At 39.1% G+C, this 20,237-nt stretch overlaps 1 protein-coding gene across 3 annotated transcripts; it reads right to left on the minus strand.

Annotated features, from left to right (window-relative positions):
- Window positions 1-1,589: 1,589 nt before the first annotated feature.
- On the minus strand, window positions 1,590-17,912 carry LOC139966251 (uncharacterized). 3 transcript variants are annotated; one of them, XM_071969092.1, is made up of 11 exons: window positions 17,442-17,912; window positions 15,296-15,377; window positions 14,497-14,625; window positions 13,177-13,237; window positions 12,238-12,300; window positions 11,074-11,124; window positions 9,092-9,137; window positions 6,870-6,960; window positions 6,528-6,600; window positions 6,285-6,358; window positions 1,590-5,139 (listed from the first exon to the last, which is right to left on the minus strand). In XM_071969092.1, exons 1-11 carry the CDS (start codon window positions 17,588-17,590, stop codon window positions 2,179-2,181), a joined length of 3,780 nt encoding a protein of 1,259 aa, XP_071825193.1. In that variant the 5' UTR covers window positions 17,591-17,912; the 3' UTR covers window positions 1,590-2,178. The 3 variants fall into 3 exon arrangements, with proteins under 3 accessions (XP_071825193.1, XP_071825194.1, XP_071825195.1); XM_071969093.1 differs by lacking the exon at window positions 11,074-11,124; XM_071969094.1 differs by lacking the exons at window positions 9,092-9,137; window positions 11,074-11,124; window positions 15,296-15,377; window positions 17,442-17,912 and having other exon boundaries at window positions 14,497-14,576.
- Between the last annotated feature and the right edge of the window lie 2,325 nt (window positions 17,913-20,237).

Consider the following 20,237-nt stretch of genomic DNA (forward strand, 5'->3'; position numbering starts at 1 on the left):
AACCACTTCAGGACTGGCACGAAATTTAAAATAGGGTGGATCACATGCAGTAAAAGCAGGTAGGATCGTTAGAATAGGATATCATCATTTATGGTGAAGATACTTCTTATAGAAAGCAAAAGGCACTGTCAAAGGAGATGAGATACAGAGAGATTGTTCTCAACATATACTTAGGTGTGAACTGTTGTAGAAAAATGAATCCGAAACGAAAAACCATGTATTGCAAAATAGGTATTCTAGCCTGGGAAATAGTTGACGTTGTTTAAGCTCATCCGAGGTGAAACAGTGCAAAAACCTCATGTCCTAATTCCATATTCTTGAATCTTTGAATCACAACCCAAGTAACATTGCAACACTTCCTTTTGGTAGTGCTAAATGAGCTCAAAAATGCAAAGAAAGGCCAAGCGCCAATAGCAATCCTGCTCTGAATTCTACGTATTACTAATACTTCCAGGTTCAAAACTGAGCGTGAATGTCATTGCTATTGGCCATAACAAAAAGCATGCTAGAACATTTGCTTGAAACTTAAGCCGTACCCAAATTACTCCCGATGTTTTAGAGGAGAAAATTACAGTAGCACGCTGAACAATTTACTTGAAGAAAACCTCACAAGATATCCAGACTTAGAGGAAGGTGTGAAGTACTCAGTTTGGCGTGTCAGGTACGTGGCGAATCAAGATAGGCCTTGTTTTCCATTTCTAGCTAGCTTGGTACCAGTAAGGCCTATGATAGCCTGAATTTTAGTGGTACCATGGTACTACTTCGATATTTCAAAACACTAAATTTTCCTCTTCTGGAGGACGTCGGACCCATTTCAGCACACGTTTATTTTGATGTTAGAACAAGCCTAGCATTGTACTCGTGAGGTGGGGAAGGGATATTAACAACGAACCAGGTAAACCTCCTTTTTCTGTACACCTGTACATAAAGGTAAAATAACTAAATGGTACTTGTGACTAAATGTGACCACTTCGGTGTCTCAGTATACAGCGACACGAGTGACGACAAAAGAACCGAATTCCTACAACAATTTTGGAAAATTAAGAATCATGTTTTTTTTGGGGGTAACAATTTATGATTCTGGAAATAAAAATATAAAAATAAAGGTGCGGACAAAAAACCATATAACATTTCGTTCATTCTCTTTTCTTTCCCATTTTTTTTTTTTTTTTTTTTTTGCAGTTGGCAGTTAAGGCAACAATAATTATAAGTAATGAATGCTAATGATAATTACTACATGGAAGCAACTACTTTCACATGACTCTTCAGACAGACAGTAGAAAAAGCAAAAAACACATTTAGACTGTCTGATTCTGAACAATTACATAATACTCTTTGTTTTTTTGTCTTTATCGGTCAGTTCCACCACACAGTTAACTTACTGATACCAAACAGTTACAGTATCCATCTTACCTAAGGCAAGCTCTCTCTACTGCAATAGGCCATAATTTTTTTAAATCGCTAACTGAACAATGTTTTTAAACGACTCTTAACCACCTTGGTAATAAAGAACACACCTGTCATCCAACTTGCATATGAAGACCATATTTAAAGATATCTCTCTTCCATTCACCCTTATTTTCCCCTTCTTTTTAAAGTGACAATTTTCACCCCTAAACTGCACAATATTTCTTTCACCTATTCCATCGTCATGACTGATCTATAGAAAAGGACAGTCATTTTTGCCATGATTCAGTAAATAACATGAATAGGCACTATTTCTGCACCATACCATGGCAAAATAAAGCTTTCTACCTGCTTCTTCCTTCAGAGAGTGATTTAAAATCCTACAGACTTTCACAGATATCGATAAGCCTCCACTGTTGGAGAAAACCAGCGACCATGTCACTTCCATGTCAAATTTGAGCTTAAACCCATCATTAAATCCATATGACACTGTCACAAATGTTATAGTGGTACATACACAACACCTTTACACATTACACAAACAAAACTTTCCTTTTCACAACACCAGGCATTAATCAATTCTTCCCATTTTCAAAAGCAGACAAAACGTGGCCATATTTCTCCTCGTGAATACGTGTATAAATTATGTTAAGTACAAAACATAGCTTTCTTGATGATGTATTCAAAATTAATGACACATTAAACCGGTGCTTACCTAAACTTCAAAACTTCTGCTGAAGGGCAAACTACACACTGAAGTGTAGAACAAGTTCAAGAATAAGGAGGCGGTCGAGGTTGTTTCTGACCCCTGTGCTGCGACCCTGACTTGGATGAGCTCTGCACGTTGCCGTTTCCATGGGGCATCGAGTTAGGGTATGTGAAGTACTGATTACCATATGCATACGGATCCATCGGCATGGAGTCCATGGATGGCAATGCAGTCACCGTCGTGAGTGGTGAGCTGGTATCTCTCCCAGGGGGAGGGGGCGGTGGTGGGGGAGGGGGTGGAGGTGGTGGCGGTGAGTCTTTACCAGATGTTGGTGGCGGGGGAGGCGGTGGAATGGTATTCTTTCTATGTTTCTGTTTGCCAGTGGAATGCTTAGACGGTGATACCTTCTTAGGATCTGGGGGAGGCATTGGCAGACTGAGTAAGGATCCAGGTAACTCTGAGTGTGCCACCCTACCCTCTCCATCCGGAGCCATCCTCTTCTTTGCTGGTGAGGGAGCTCCTTGTCCCAGGGGGCTCAGACTCCTCTTTCTACTCTGGCCCTCGCCGTCCTTTCGATGGCTCTTGACCTTGCCATGCTTGTGTCGGTGTTTGTGTCCCTTATCTTTTCCTGAGTTTGGTGAAGCATCCTTCAAGGACAAATGTCCGGCACTGTTACTCAATTGTTCAGACTTTGCGGGTTCGCCGGGGCTGCTGCCAGAGAACGAACTCGAGAGTCCCTTAATCTTAAGTTTGATCCCTCCTGACGTTGTCAATATTGAGGTGGATTCTACATTTGGCGACCCAGTGATGCTTTCAACTGGCTTCTCCTGGCGGTGTTTCTTATGCTTTTTCTTATCTTTGTGTTTATGTTTATGTTTTGGTGACTGTTGGACACCCTGTTGCCCCCCGGAGACAGGAGTCACAGTCGAAATATTGTCTCCCTTTCTCAGCGGTGGCAAGCTATCCTTGGACAATACAGATTCCGAACCACCTGTAACTACCCTTTCAGATGACACTTTTTCACGTTTCACTTGTGTACTGTTCAACATTTGACCTGCAATAATGGAAGTTTGATTTGATTGTGGTTCTACCACCGCACGACTGGACTCAACCTTCCTAGATTCTTTCTTTAAGCTAAGTCCTTCAGGAATAGATGGCGACGACAATGTTTCTGTAATTTTAGTTTGCATATCACTTTTAAATTTTCTCTCATGGATGATGGGAGAAGTACTAATTTCCCCTTCTTCCATTTCGTAAGACCAGTCCTTCTCGGCAGTAGTCTCCTCAGAGTGATCGGGAGTAACGGCAGTCTTACCTGGTAAATCTGCCTTTGACGTCAAATTGCTAGCATTCAATACCAACTCTGTCTTTGAAACCATCGACGCATCACCACCCACACGTAAATGTTTGAGCGGTCCATTGGGTTTTTCCTGTTTCGAAACGCGGGGTGTGCTAGCCTTTTTCAATGCATCAACCGACTGTGACACATGTGACTGTGACAGTCCCCCCAAGTCCAAAGCTTGCTTCTTTGTCAAAGGAGATTCACTCTTAGATAATAATAAAGGACTCGTAGTAGTACTTTTAGGTGCCTCTCGCTTTACTTTCACAGGCGATTTCAATTTCTTCACTGGAGAATGTGGAAAGCTAGCAGAAGGTGCTTGATCGTGTCCAATTTTGCTCCCCCCCTCCTTGACTTTAACTGGGGGTTTTAAGTCCATACCTTCACCACCGACTCTACTGCCAGAAGCCATGCTGGCAGCTACACTTGAATGTTGCTTGCTCTCCATCCCCGATTTCTTTAAATGCATCAATTCTTCCCTAGCAACTTGTCGGAGGTTATCCAACGAGTTTCTCCTCTTCTCCACAGCAGATGGAGGAGGCGGAGGTGGATGAGACTGATTTTCACGTGTCACTGAAATGGCATCGTACTCTAATTCCTTCATGATTTCATCTCTTATGTCAGACAATTCGTCGTTAAGTCTTTGGTCTTCGTCTCTCTGGGCTAGTGCCTTCTCTTGTATAAGCTGCGTTTTGTGAAGCAATGACGCTCCCGATTCACTCTTATTAACAGGCTCTTTTTTGAGTTGATGCTTTTGCAGTTGCGGAGAACTGTGTAATTTCTTAGTTTCGGAGTGAGGTTTAAAATTACTACTAGTTTTACTCTTTGCTGGATCAGGGACCTTTCTGTCCTCTACTCTCTCCGTCTTGATTGGTAAAGCAGGCTTAGAATGGTGATGTTCCCTATTGTGGGGGTGTCTGGAGGAATCCTTTCCATGGACAGAGGGAGGCATAGGAGGTGGTCTTTTATTATGGAGTGGTTGCCTGCTGCTACTGCCACCTTCCACCAAATTGATAGGAACAGGTCTATGCCTCTTGTCTTTATCAGAGGTTAAAGCATGTTCCTTCGGATGCCTCCCATGTTGGTCCCCCCCGGCTTCCAGTTTGATCTTGCTGGAGGGGTGTGTAGGCCGCTCCCCGTGCAGATGTCGTACCATAGCCTGAGAATGCTGCTGATCATGTTTACCTGGTACTTGAGGCATCTTTGGTCTGACTTTGCCCTCGTCTCTCAACAACTGCTCCTCGTACGCTTTCCTCTTCTCCTGTTTCATCTTGGATTGCCTCATTCTCTCGTCTTTCATCTTTTGTTCCTGCCGCGCCCTATCCTCCTTCATCTTCTGCTCTTGTACCTTCCTTTTTTTTTCCTTTTCCAGTCTGTACTCCCCAAGGGTCTTCTTGGTAGGCTGAGGATTTTCTGCCAGATCTACCTTACCAGGAACTCTCCCGGACTGGCCTGACGTTCCTGCGGGTTCCCCGATGCCCTTCTCCCCGTCTTTAGATGGCTTTGTCAGCCACGGTGACCCCACGTGTGGAGGAAGCAGATGAAATTTAGAAGGATCGTCGAGTTCAGCGATGCCGCTGTCAATCGACGACTGAGATCCGGGTTTACCTCCAAGACTGGCAAAGGGCCCATCTTCGATACCTCCTCCATCTTTCTTGTTCTTTTTTGCAGCTATCGTTTGTTCCTGATGAGAAAACCAGACAGAGCAAAACGTAAGATACTGGAGTAGTGGTTGATCATGTTTCATTACTGAATTACACAGGCCGTACCATATTCCGATTTTTAATCATCACTAAATTTGGATGAATTATCTACTGCAATCGGTACTCTCAGATGTAAGCAAATAAACTGTATATTTGTGTGACAAGATGCTATACGCTGCAAAGGGCTACAATGTATTTTGAAGTCCGTTTTGAAATCTGTATTGAAATCTGTGTTGAAGTATGTGTTGAAGTCTAGAGAGCAAAGTCTGCAAATATGGTGAATTAATTACAGACATAATTTATAAGCACATTTTTGAAGACCACCAAGCACATAATCCGGGATAATGTTAACATGGTATGGGATAGGTAATTGCTGGGTGCAAACATGGGCAAATTCCTACAAACAGGATGAGTGGTACAGAAGCTTTGCGTAGAAAGGACCTCAGAGTTTCAAAGTTGTTTGTAATGACTGCTGTCATTCAAAAATGTCCACGTCGTGAAAGTACTAAATTAGCCATAGCATTCTCTTATCTGAATGACTTGGAGATGACAATTATTATCACTTTATGTTGGCACATTTACAGACTGATCCTAATGTGAAGATGCCAAGCTTGGAAACTACATTTAAAGAGACAACAAAATGAGTGTTTTATACACAAAATGTCTGGTTCTGTCGTCTTGTCCTGGTACTGTCTTTTTTTCATAATATTTCCACAGCTTAAAGTTACATGTTTTCATTCAACCTTCAATTATGTCATAAATTTGTTCCTAAATTACCTTTGCAATACAAAAGTTGGGTTATTTTACACTTATTTCTTCACAAAGAATTTCACAAAAATGCAGATAATCAGCTAAATTAGCCACCTGTGAAGTTGATTAGTTATGATTCTTCAGCTTCGAGGATTTTCACAGTTTGACCAATGCTGACCTTTAACTCCCACTTAGAACAACAGAGACCATGTTAATCCTTGTTAATCTCCCGTTCCTTCCGTTATCATGTTAATAAGTTAGCACGTTACCGCTATCCCCCCGTCACACACACACATACAAACAAACGTGCCAACTTGAATGCAAACATTACTTGCCTGCTAATAGCAAGTAACCAAAAGGTGCTAAGGGATCTCACCTTGTGAATTGTTATTCTTCTCTTCAGACGGTTAGGGCAGGCCTCGATAATTTGCAAAAACTCCATGGTTAGTTCTGGAAAAGAAACAAACAAGACTACACATGATCAATTGACCTTAAAAGTTATGTAAAAAAAACTGGCAAAAACTTGGTGCTACAAAGACTCATTATTTGTTGCAAGAAAAAAAAAAATGTTTAACAACAAAATCTACAGAGAAAGAAAAGGCTTGACGATGCAACTTACGGTCCAATAAAGCTACTGTCACATTAGGATCAACATACTCCCACCAGTAGTTGCCGTCACTCGACTTTGGAATCTGAAGGAAGAAGACGATCATTTTTTTTCTTGATGAAATAGTGCTTTACTTAATGTTAATAACTGCAGAACAATCGGGTGGTAACAATTTGTGCTTCTGCTGACCCACACCCCCTTGGTCATCTACAGTTATGTCTTCTCCATACCGATAGTATGTATACACAAGCCTACGGATGCAAACGTCTTGTAAAATACTGTAACAGGTCTGGGAGCAATACTCTGGTACTAACTTGTTCTCTCTTGAACATAAATGTGGATCATTTGACTCACCTCATACTGAGACCATTTACAGGCAAGATGTACACACACACAGGCCACGATGGTTGGTTTGTATTGGAGGCAGAATGTCGTCAAGTGGAGGCTGCAAACAAGTACAAAATACAGTCAATACACAGAGCAAAACGAAACTTTCAGCCTTACTCAAGGAAAGGTGGAGCAAAAATTGTTGTACCTACTGAACCTCTTTTCCTTCAGCAAACTCTTTAATTTAAACTTGGGAGGAAACATAGATGCAGTTAACCTGTAAAAGGCTGACATGGATGACATAATTGTAGCAGCCTGCAATTCATTATGTCTTCTCCGATTGTTTTTATTTAAATCAATGCTGTTCATTACTTTTTTTAGTATGAAGGACATTGAAAACCTTGCTTGCACTACCCTGGAAATTGCCTGTTATTGCACAGAATGGAAACATTACTTGTGCATTACCGGCCATCTATTTATGCAAAATGGCAGTCTTTTCTGCTTTAAACTTTTCTATCCTCATGGGAGGGGGGGGCATGATTCAAATCAGGTTCAAATATTGTTTAGCAGTTTTGAAGGCTCAAGAGTTTTGTCTCTTGTAAAATCTCAGATCACACATGCTGCAAATAGATCAAAGGTTTCATAACATGAGCTTTTGCAGCATCACTATATTTGGTAAACAAAAATTTGATAACAATTATAATCACTTTCTATCTCTTTCTGTTTATCCTGTTTTGGGAGTTTTTCATGGGAGGAAGATGATCGTTCTCAATACATATCAGTTTATTCATATGAAACACACAAAAAACAGTACATGTTCAATACAGTTCATTAATGCTCATAGTGTAACCCTGGTACACCTGGAAGCATGTTTATGAAGAGTCATTATTTAGGCCCATCCAATGCTGGAAGAAACACAACTTAGTGTCTCCCTGTTGGGGCCAAATCCTTTGATGCCAACCAATCTCTCATTTCACTTTCAGTATCCATAACAGTAACAAATCAACATTCTGTACCATAGCCAACTAGGACATAGCAAACTCTGGACAGTCCAGAAAGCTACGAATAAATAAGTCACAATACAGATTTTATTTTGAAATTTTTCCCCCCCCGAAATATTTGACAACACCTCAGGTACAACTGTGCATTACTCTGTATTAACTCTAACAGACCTAAAGATCAATACCATTGCAAGTCTTCAGAAGCCATTAGTGGGCAATATTAATTAACCATTCCCTCAAATGCAGTTCTTGTCAGCTAATTTCTGAAATCTTCCATCATGAAATTAACACTGTATCACAGAGGGCATGCTGAAAAACCTTCAACAACACCCATTTTCTTTTTTAAAGTTCTAAATAAAACACACTAAACGTGCTATATATGCCTTAACAAGGTTTTCAGAATTTGACCTCCAATAAACTTTGCCCCCCCCCCCCCTACAAACTAACTTTCACAGCCTTAGATGGGAGCTTCATACCAAGCATTAAGTCCATACAAGCTTTACTTCTAGAGTTCTTGCACTTAAAAAAGCAAAAACAAAACTGGAAAATGATTCCTTCTCAGTTTTGGGCTTGGGTGAGTCTTATTATTTCTTGTGACTCCTTCAACTGGCTATCCACCTGTGCTGCTTGTTTCCAGCATGTATACAAGCCAAATCTGTGATGTGCTTGAGCAACACCTACAGATTCCACCATTTCAGAAGCATGTACACATGAAGCTACCACACAACAATCCTGGTCAAGTTCACAGAAACATTTGCCCACACCTTCAGTAGTCATACCTGAATACTGCACAGTTGTAAAATCAAAACCTGTCAAAAATCTGCATAATGAAGGATATCACACCCATCAAAACTACATTATGAGTGCGACATATATTTGTTCTGTGCTTCTAAAGGACAAACAAACCCAAAGTACTTTTAGGAGGTAATACAAAGAAACGAACAGGTGACGAATTCACCAAAGGTATATGAGTTGCAGCTCAGAAGTAGAGGAAGAATTCTACGCTGAAGTTTGAACAAATTCTTCTCGTCTTTCAATCTTGGTATTAAACCAAAAAAGGTTTGCATTTGTTTGTCCTTTAAAGGGAGCTGAGAAATGTCCCCAACATTAAATAACATACAATCTCAATATCAATGCTAAGGGAAAGGAAAATCCTTGCACATCTGTAATGTAGTTTTGATAGACACATCATTTAACTCGTGTTTTGAGAGAAAGGTACCAGCAATATCAAAGTACATAGGTTCCAACCTGTTGGTGGCCATGAAATAAGAAGTCTGAGCAAGATCCTTGCTGGCTGCTCTCGGCCAAAGGGCAGTTCAAGAGTTGGTGATGGAAACCAGGTCGGGTCAAAGGTGACAACCAGGTCGGGTCACATCAGATGATGAAAGATCAGATGAGGTGAGACCCGGCCAGGTGGCAACGTGGAAAGTAAAAGCAGGAGACCATTAGAAACGGCCTCGTACATATACATACATGTTCAACACAAAAGTACATCACAGATTAAATGAATATAAGAAACTCCCCCCCCCCCCTTTTTTTAATACAAAATATTGACCAATCATATCCAAGTGAAACACATCTAATGAATATCATGTTCCACACATCTTTTTTTTCCAACTGCTCGCCCTGTGTTTTGACCTTGAACAGTGACCTGTAAAGACTCACCTGATACGTATTGCAGCTGTATGTGCAATTGAAATAGTAACACAAACTAATCAACAGAAGACTATTACGATCAAGATACGGTAGAATGGGGAAAATGACCTGAGATTCATTCATTCCATGATCAATGAGTGTGGAACACTTGCATTGATACCTGCCCAAGTTAGACAGTTGGTAATGCTTTACTCTTGAGAAATTAAATGACCACTTTTGACCGTCTTGGGTATTTGATTTATTCAGTAAATCGCATCACCACAGACATTTCAGGGATTTTTGGCTTTTTACTTTGTTGTAAGTGTTGTTACAGCAGCTTTTAAGGCTGCACAAAACAATTAACATTTAGGCTAATGATCTTTATTTCAGTCTTCATTTTCCCTAGATTCCCAGGTGACCATGGCCCTTCCCTTTTAATTCATAAAATGAGGACAACGTAAGAACCAACTTTTTCATCGTGTATTTATTTCTCAACTTCCATGCAGGCTCAAAATGATAATACACCACAAGTGGAAGGGTTAAAGATGTTTCAATGGGACAGTTCAAACATAGGTTAGGACAGTATTTCACAACACAGAATTACTTGTCAACACATTAAAACCAATTTCACAATATATATGGATTGGATTTAATTGTTTTTGTTTTTATTTCATAACACTGTGTCAACAGTGACGGACAAATATGGCCACATTCCTAAACACACAGTACATGCTGAAGACTGAGTAAGACTATTTTATTTGTAGTCAAAATTTGAAAGAGTTCTGTCATATCTTTAACAAACAATGCAAGAAAGAGATCAGCTTTGAGATCACAACAACCACGACAAAACAATCATCTTGTGTGATCACTTTTGATTACGACACTACCTACTTGATGACGTTAGTAGAATCAAGCTAGGATTGCCAGTAGTAGCAAAAGGCACTTTGATTTTTCTGCAATAACACCATAACCATTTGATAAGTTGATGAACAATTGCCAGTCAAGGCATTGGAATGATTTCTGTTACCTCACAAAAGCTTGTTTGTGCTTATTATCAGCAATTTGTCTTCGGCTGATCTCATAAGCCTGTACAATAAACTGATGTGTATTGTAATTCAGGAAAATACCAGTGAGAGCTTGATTTTAGGCAGAAGATTTTCTTTTAGCATTGTTGAGGCCAGTCAAGTTGAATTTAGAATAATCACTAAATTACAGTACATGAGTACAGCAACATCACAGACTGCAAAAGTGAACTTTCCTCACTTCTTCCACTGCAAGGGAATCATCTAAGTGTTCAAATTGTGTAGCAGTCCTAATCTCTGAATTTCGAAACTCAGAATTTTGTATCTTAGTAATACTAGTGTTTACACGGGTCCAAAAATCCGGAACCGGGTACCCCAAGAGCCGTTACTCGTCAGGTATCCTATTGGATGAGACCTAATAAATATCAAACTTAGCTCTTAAACACTATCTACTATCTATTGTGCAGGCCCAGGGTTTGCATTAGCCGCGGGATTGCGCAATTCCCGTAATTTGATCGCATTTGGAATAAACGTTTAGTAAAAAGCCACTTGCGATTATTATTTTGTAGTTACCCCGTCTAGAATCTAGTAACATCTCGTAAATTTTCTTGTCAGTCTTGCCTTCTATGAAATAAACGAATGAAAAAAATAATATTTGTAAGAATTCTTTCAATTTCTTCCACGTGGTAGCCTAACACCACACTAATTTAAAATCTAGTCTAACCATCTGTTTAGTCGCTGAAATTGTGACGCAGTTATAAGATATCTATGGATACTTTCATTATTGCTGTTATCTTTGACCACATGGTAGCCTAACAGCACACTAAGTCCATGGGGAAATCTAGGCTAACCATCTGTTTATTCACTGAAATTGTGACGCAGTTATAAGATATCCATGGAATACTTTCATAACTGCTGTTATCTCACATGGTAGCCCAATACCACACTTAAGTCAATGGGAAAATCTTGCCTAACCATCAGTTTGCAAAAAAAAAGAAAATCACACTTTGCGTAGGATTTGGGTAATTATTAGGAACCGGCAAGTATCGGGTCGGGTGGGTACCCGGCTACCTGGAAACCCTGTGCAAACACTAGTTACTATGGTTCCTGTGTAACAAGTGCTATATACATCTTTGCATATGCATAGCAATTGAACCATTTTGCACAGCATTTTGCAATGCAATACCAGATACATTATTCCGTCTTCATTTTACTAGACCACGCTTGTACTGTAGCCTCACATATAATCTCCTATCAATGAATGAACTGTCCCCCTGAAACATCAACATTCTCCTCCCCTTTCTACATATTAACATTTTCTACATGTTAACAATGTAAGAAACAGAATACTACAATATTTATCATTTTCACAGAGGGCACATCACGATCGAAACCAAAGATGAAACAGGTGAAAAGGTGTTTTCAAGTACATCAGGAAATAAGGATATGTAATGCTTTCTTGAGAGTTCTTATAGACATGACAATGACTCGTCTGTTTGGTGTAATTCATCAAACAATGTTTGTGCATATGACTTTCAGGCCTACGTCTGAAATCACTGCTTTGTAGTAACAGCATTACCCTTATCCATTATCTTTGATTCAATTGCGATATGCTACTGTTAAACAACGACTAATGCAAATGTTGGAAATTCCAAACATAAGTGAAAACTATTTTCGTGGAAATTTGAGAGAAAGCGAGCTAGATTACCATCAAAACCCCTAGGAAACTTCACTAACCTCTGATCATCTGTGTACATTTGACCACATGGGTATGGGGATGACTGACTGCCACATCAAAGGCTGAAAAGTGAAAAAAAGATGTAACATAATTTAAAGGATTGAAGCTGCTCAATTACTTGCATTTTTCAGATCAAGTAAGAGGCTTTGAATTTTCTCACCTGCCCCAGCTACCAGTAACAAACCAAAAAACACCCCCCCCAAAAAAAAATCCCTTTTCATTCTTTCAGCAAGGGAGTAAACAACATTGCAGGCAAATTCAAGCAGCATAAAGGAAGCCCATGAGCATCAAAAGTGCAATTTTCCTTCAAAACCCAGCATTCGCATCTATCTCCAGTTATGATGTGTACAGTAGGTACATACAAGACAGCATAGCTGTACATTAGTAACTAGTCACTATACAGTAAAGTATGCTTGAAACACTACTCCCTATATTGCTTGCGAGCCACAAGTTAAACATTAGAGCCTTAAATTTTCCATTATTAAATTTGAAAGAAAAGTGAAACATCACCTGCCAAGTTTCCTTTTGCTAAATTGTCAGCAAATCTTTTGGTACTCCAAAAATATGTTACAAAATAAGTTCTTGATCAGGAGTAACTCATCGTCTTAATTCGTTTTGCATTTTATTTTGTACGTTGAACTGGGCAGGATTTCAACTATATCCCAAGTGGGTGAACCCATGCAAGATACCAATGAAAGTGGTTAATTTGTGTAACGATGTATGGTACTTCACAAAGTAAAAAATTTGGATGCAAACTGTTAAGTAGTACAAAACAGTTTTGTGTATCTTTGACAACAAATCTGGGTTGATTCAAGTCAATTGGTGCAAAGAAACAAGAATTTAGGACCTGAATTCAAACTTTCAAGCCAATGGTTCAATCATTTTCGTCTTTAGGGGTTCAAATCTTCTGGTATACTATTGTTAATCATTCAACTTACCAAATGTCTGCAAAATGATGCTTTCATTGATGACAAGTTCCTGACTCTGCTGCATGTAACTCTGTGTTCAGAATGAAATATAAAATATTTGTATGAAATAATGTGTGCAATATACACAGTTCATACTGTAACAGGCATACTAAATACTACACGAACAGTGACATTGTAAAACTACAAAACTGTGGATGATCATTTGGATGTGGACTCCCTTCAGATAGGACCAACTAACCTATCACACAAAAGAAACATTATGTTAAACGGAAATAATGGAACTGGGCTCCCACCATGGGCGCAAAATGGGCAGGCAACAGGGACTTGACTGACCTTCAGAACACAAATTGAGAGATGTATTGTTCAAAACAAACAATACACCCTTTCATATAAGTATACTTATAAGTATATTGCCTTTATTTTCATGAGCTATCTTTATTCTCATGAGCTATCCTTATTTTCAAGAGCTATCTTTATTCTCATAAGCTATCCTTATTTTCAAGAGCTATCTTTATTTTCATCAGCTATCTTTATTTTCATGAGCTATCTTTATTTTCAAGAGCTATCTTTATTCTCATAATCTATCCTTATTTTCATGAGCTATCCTTATTTTCAAGAGCTATCTTTATTCTCATGAGCTATCCTTATTTTCAAGAGCTATCTTTATTCTCATAAGCTATCCTTATTTTCAAGAGCTATCTTTATTTTCATCAGCTATCTTTATTTTCATGAGCTATCTTTATTTTCATGAGCTATCTTTATTCTCATGAGCTATCCTTATTTTCAAGAGCTATCTTTATTTTCATCAGCTATCTTTATTTTCATGAGCTATCTTGATTTCCATGAGCCATCTTGATTTTCATGAGCTATCTTGACAATTGAGAAACATTTTAGTGATTCAGTTAGACGTAACTGGAATGGATCTCTTCTTTTCTTAACAATTACCAGTTGTGGATATCTGTCCTACACGCATGCTCTACTTTTCATCTTCTCCTGTGATCGTAATGGAATCGCATAGAAAAAACAGAAACCACTCCACATTGCTATTCGCTTTGTGACATTTTCAGCAGCAGTAACACAGGTCATCTCTTTGTATTTCCTGCAATTGTATCATTCTGTACCCTTCCGTGTGACAAGACAAAGCTTTAATGTTCTGTTCTTGTTCCAAAAGCTGTATTGCACTCTTAATATTGTGTAAATTCAACACTGATGACTCTCCAGTGTTATTTACTACACAGCTGGTGAAATAATGCATTTAATTAAGAGTGATGCTAGGGAAAACTGGTTGAAATTAAATCATTTTGCAAGTAGAATTTTGCTGAAACTCACATCACTTTTTGGATCCAAAGGTGGTGCCCCTCGGTGGAGACAAAGATGAGCAACTTTCAAGACATGTTCAAGTTTGTGGGGTTGTTCTTCCACTTTTGCAGCTAAAAATAAGCAAGCAGCTGAAATACTCTGTAGAAGAAACGAGAGAGAACTTGGAAAATTAAAGAATACTTTCTAGCAACGTGCAAAAGCTGACATCAAAATCATCCCCAGGTAGCAAAGGGGCAATATAAAACAATTGGTATCCCCAAAACTTGTATTGAAACTGATAACATTACGCTTGAATATGAATCCAGTTACAACTGTAGTATGGATGATCATCACAATGTCACAAATTTAATATCTGTTGTTATATCTTACATGTTAATCTGATCACATTTCAGTTTGACGGCAACTCATAAAAAAGAACCTTGTCTTTTGGACTGAGACACATCAGCAAGATAGAGCTATTACAGTGAAGTAAACATTTACCTACGAAGGAACAAAACTCATTTTGATCCTAACAACTTTAGTTCAAGCTGGAATTGAAATGCTGACCAACGTAATTTACCTAACGTAAGGGCCAATGTAGAATTCAAGTTGGAGTAACATTTGAACCAAAAGCTTCATTTTCAAACTGATGCAAGATTAACTTTGCAAAAATGAACGTTACTTCATTTTACCAGTCCAAGTTAACATACTGATTATTATCTTTGTAGATTGTCAGTACTTTTACAAACTTGAGCTTCGCATGCATAATTAATATTCACTTTAGCTTCACTGGATCATACTGACCAAACTACTACACTTTCATACTTACATTTCTTGGAAAACGTGTGAACGGTTGAAACATGTAGAACCTGTGCATATACACAATTGCAGTATTAATACACAGCTGATTACTGTTTTATTAGGTCAAGGATGAATGTGCAGGTGAATAATAAAATTAACAAATACACTTGATATTAGTGATGGGAACGGGTACCCGACCACAAAAATTACTACCCAACCAAGCCGTTACTACCAGATATTCGTCACTAACATCATTTTCTATTTCAGTTACATTTTGTTGCAAAGATATGAAGGGAAAAAATCATTTGTATTCTTCGTAATTTCGTCATTTGGTGATATTCCCTACTTATCTTGATGTTATAAAGTGTAAAATGTGGTGAATTATATTTTTCTATTTCCACAAAACTGGAGAACGATTTAGAAGGTTGAACTACAAACTTCTCTAAAATCTGTTGATTTGATATGGAATGCCCCATATCGCCTATTGTTGTATAGAACCATGACTTGCAGTATCTGGGAAAGAAATAAACTTCATAAACCTCATTACTGCAATACAATAAGAACAGTAAATTATTCCCTGATCATAGATGCAAACTATGTTGTTTTCATAAGACCATGAAGGAAAGCGTGTATGGTATGGACTTTGCCTCGTGTTTTCATAGGGAATAGTTAGCTTTGTTCTTGCTAAGGAGTCAGTTGGCTTGAGGTGTGCTTTACTTACCTAAATGTTACACTGATAATTGACCTACTTTTCTTGAACGTCTATGATAATAGTTTGCATAACTTTGCAGATCCTTTAATGACTGACCTAATTAATTCTAGAGTGGAGCCAGAACAGTTTACTCCATGGAACTTTCCCTGGAAATGTGCCAAAAATGTTAGGCAGAGGACGAGCTCAGTTGTTTGGCAAGGTACCTGGGAAAATTTACAGCACATATACCATAGTCTGTTGGGGTAGGGTTAAGCACTGCAGTTGTGATATACCTATAATGCACGCTATTCTTTGTTAGTCAGTCTAGAAACGGAGCTTTGCCAAACGATGTTTGTTTTACGATATCGGTTTAGTTTTGTAAGTTAACCTTTTTAAAGATTGTCGAAGAGATTAAATCTCTTTTCATTTTATAACATAATATAAACTTGTAATTTTAATATTTTCATCAGTTTCCACACAATATGAAATCAAAAAGTACTTCACATCAGCAACTGCAATTTTTTTTAACGGCAATCACTCAAATATACCAAAATAATTTGGGGGGCCTTCACCCCCTGGTCCACCACAAGGGTTCCACCATTGACCCCACCGGGGCCCTTAGACAGGCCCCTGTATGCCACCCCATTGTGGTCGCACCCTATGTGTTCTCGTGTGTTCACTGGACGAACACCGGAGGCAAATAAATAGTTGTTTGAAAAGTGTTCACGGAAAATTACACAAGGTTAAAAACTGGGTTAACATTTAACTTTTTAAATGCGTAAACACCTAGGCCTACAACAGCTATGTTTAAGTCTTTCTGGAAAAGCTTGACAGGAAGCTTCTCACATTAATTACGGTATGTGCTACTGAAGGTTTTGCCTGAATTTACATTTGTTACAAATGCAAAGTTTAATGTGTCAACTGTAACGTAAAACTTTGACTCGATGAAGTGTTACTGTTCGACCAGTCTAGGCTTGAGAAGTTAGGGCATACTACTATTTCACTTGCAAGGTACAGTATCAACTGGAGAAGCCGGTAGTTATGTCGCAATCAAAAGCTGGGGAGAAACATTAGACATGTATGGGTGTTTGTTTTCCCAAAAACAAAATGGCGCACACTGTTCATGATCTAAATGAACAACTTTCAAGAATAGGTCTAACAGTAACATTAGGCCTAACCTACCACAACCAACTGACATAGTTCCATTTCAGTTGCTCTGAAGTGACACATATTTGGAAATGGTGGATGGTTTGCTACAGTACTAGGCACATTCGGCAAAGAAATACCGTTATTGTTTTGAATAGCAATACATAGTATACTAGTTAGCATTAGCCTACTGTACGTATAATGTACAAGTTCGGGTTAAAACACTGCGTGATAAGCCTACACACGCCATGGTGTGAATGCACATGTTGTATTGCAGTGCACTAACGTAAGAACAGCCATGTTGGATTTTAATATCCATAGGTTTGGCAAAGGATACACCTGCAGACGCTGACCCATATCTTGAATTAAATTTGCAGATTGCTGCCGATAGGACAGTTCTTTCTCGGGCTCCACACCACATTTTCGAGAAGGGGTATTTTGAAGTTGTTCACGTGTAAAATGCCAGCGATCAGAACGTGCCGCCATGAATTTTTTAGCGACCAACCGAGGCTAGAAAGACGCCTGCGCAGATGGAAATGACTTTCGTTGAACTCGAAGCATGACGTAACATCTTCCAGATGCATCATGGGAATGCAAAATCTCAACACAACAAATGCCCCGAAACGGATAATATTTTCACACCAAACGTCTGGCTTCATTTTAGAAAATGTCGATAAGATACTGGTAGTGACAGTAATCAGCAAATCTTCTGACACGACGAAAATGGATTTGATGGCATGCGTTGGAAAAGCTTCGGAGGGCCTAGGTTGCCTTCGTATAGGTCTGCTGTGCACGGGGTTCTTATTGATACTGCTCAAGATCGCCTTTACATTATTATAATATAGGATAGTATATGAAATGAGCATACACTAACGTACTATACATGCTTTGCACTATACACTGGTTTTGTACACATGTAATGTAGGCTATTCAGACGCATGCGCAACGGCCATCAGGTTCATAAATGACAACCGTTCGCGTATTGTATGACCAGAGAATTGATATTCATTGGTATGAGGACAACATAACAAACCGTTGACATCATGAAAGTATGGTTACATCTCCCTGGGTCAGGGTGGTGCGCCTACAGAGGGCTGGACCTGGATTACGGGGTGAGAGGGATACAGTTTCTGGCAATTAAGAATAATTCTAAATTGTGACTGAAATATTATACATACAAGGCGTCGCGGGAGAACACTGCATACCAGTACAAAAGAAAGTATGTTCCTCGTGTGGGTCAACTTCAAGGCTAGAGGTGGGGGGGGGGGTGGGTGGACCGACAAATCGAGTCATGGCACATCGAATTGGATCGCAGTTTCAACTTCAACAAAGGTTTGATTCGTGGGAACATGCATGAATAACATTTCATGATCTAGCCGATAGATGATACCCATATCCTGTCACACACCTGCTCACGTTTAATATGCAGTATTTTAATCCCTAACTGCGTCAGTTTTAACCTGTCGTTTGCACATGACTTACTCTTGTTTTTGATTCAATTGTTGGTCACGAGGTCTTTGTCCGACAACAGGTTTGGGGAAGTAAAATAGGTTTGACAAGCATATATAACGGTTATCAGTTTAGTTTAGTAAATCCTAAGGTCATATAAGTCGAAAGCCTGTCCATGACAGGATTGTAGATGCATACTAGCTAGTTTATCCCAAATCTTTCTTTGCGACGAGTGTTCACTGAGAATGCGTGTATTTGTCACATCCATTCCTACTCCAAGGGAGCCCCATTTAACGTCCCCGTCCGACGGACGATAGTGCACCTTAGCTTTAGTCATATTTATTGACCAATTTTTGCAAAACTAAGGGAGTTGAATAAGGTGCCCCAATGCGATCATCATCACTGCAGTGCAGCTCTGGTGAACTAACTTGAAGTTAATTGTTTCGAAACCATTGACAACTTCGGCAAACCAACGAACCGGCCCGGTTGCCAATTCGCAAACATAATGTACCAAATATCAATATACCAGCTCAAGTAAGTGCTAGCTGCAATGTTAAATAGGTCAGTCAAGGTAGCATCTACCATGATTGCCATGATTCATGATGAGGATTTGAACAGGGAATCGAGATATTGTGAGTCGGACATTAATTATATGTATTCTTAGTGTTATGCGCCTTGAGCACCGTTGTCGGTGGATTTGTCTGCGCTTTATTAATCCTCAATATTATTATTATTATTAATAGTGCTCAATATGCACGTCAAAGGACCAAAGGCATATAAGCTGCACGTGCTTACCACTTCGAACTGTCGGCGGCCGAAACTACGTTTTTACAGTCATGTTTCCTATGTAATACTCACGTGATTCTACATGATACTACCGTATACCTACTTACGTTGTACTTAACATTTATTTTTTGGCTGTATGGAAGTATCAATATCGTCAGAAATCAACTAAATGTAACATGCCCGACTTACAATGCAGTGCCTAATTAGGTAAACGTGATCATCAGTTACGTAACGTAAGGTTTACTTCTAATATATACATACATATATCTTCATACAAGAACGCTAAATAATTGAAAATAATAAGAAACCGTAACCAAGAGAGTCGGCTATCACATCTTTGATACCAGGCGCGGATCCAGGGGTGGTGTTACAACCGCCCCTCCCTCCCCCTGTATTCAACCCTTTACTAAAATAGGGTTACTGATATTGTATAACACATTTTACTCATGCCTTTATTATACGTTTACATCCATTTTTAACCTCAGAGGCTTAGGCTTTTTAATCTTAACACACTAGAAGTTAGGCAGTTGCAGGGGGTTTCCTTCATAGGGTCCTTGATGGGGATTTTTTTATCCTTCTGATCTTTATTTAAATAAGCTTGGTACCGGAGATTCAAGTCTCTTGGTTTGACCCGAGTCCTTGGCTGACTCGCGTCAGGTTAAGGCCGGAGTCCGAGTGAGGTATAAATTCATTTTTGTTGTTAGGTCATGTGAGTTGCCGACTCAAGTCAAGTTAAATCACCAAAATGGGACAGTGATTTGAATTGTTGTTTCATATTTATTGTAAATTTATCATGTAACCGATAGAAGATTAGGAAAGTATAAGGCAAACATTTAAAATTGGCGTTCCACAGTGGGCGCTGCATGTACATTGCATCGCGTATACGCTACTCACTACA

The sequence above is a fragment of the Apostichopus japonicus genome, chromosome 4 (assembly GCF_037975245.1).
Source record: "Apostichopus japonicus isolate 1M-3 chromosome 4, ASM3797524v1, whole genome shotgun sequence".
NCBI classification, from domain to species: Eukaryota; Metazoa; Echinodermata; class Holothuroidea; order Aspidochirotida; family Stichopodidae; genus Apostichopus; species Apostichopus japonicus.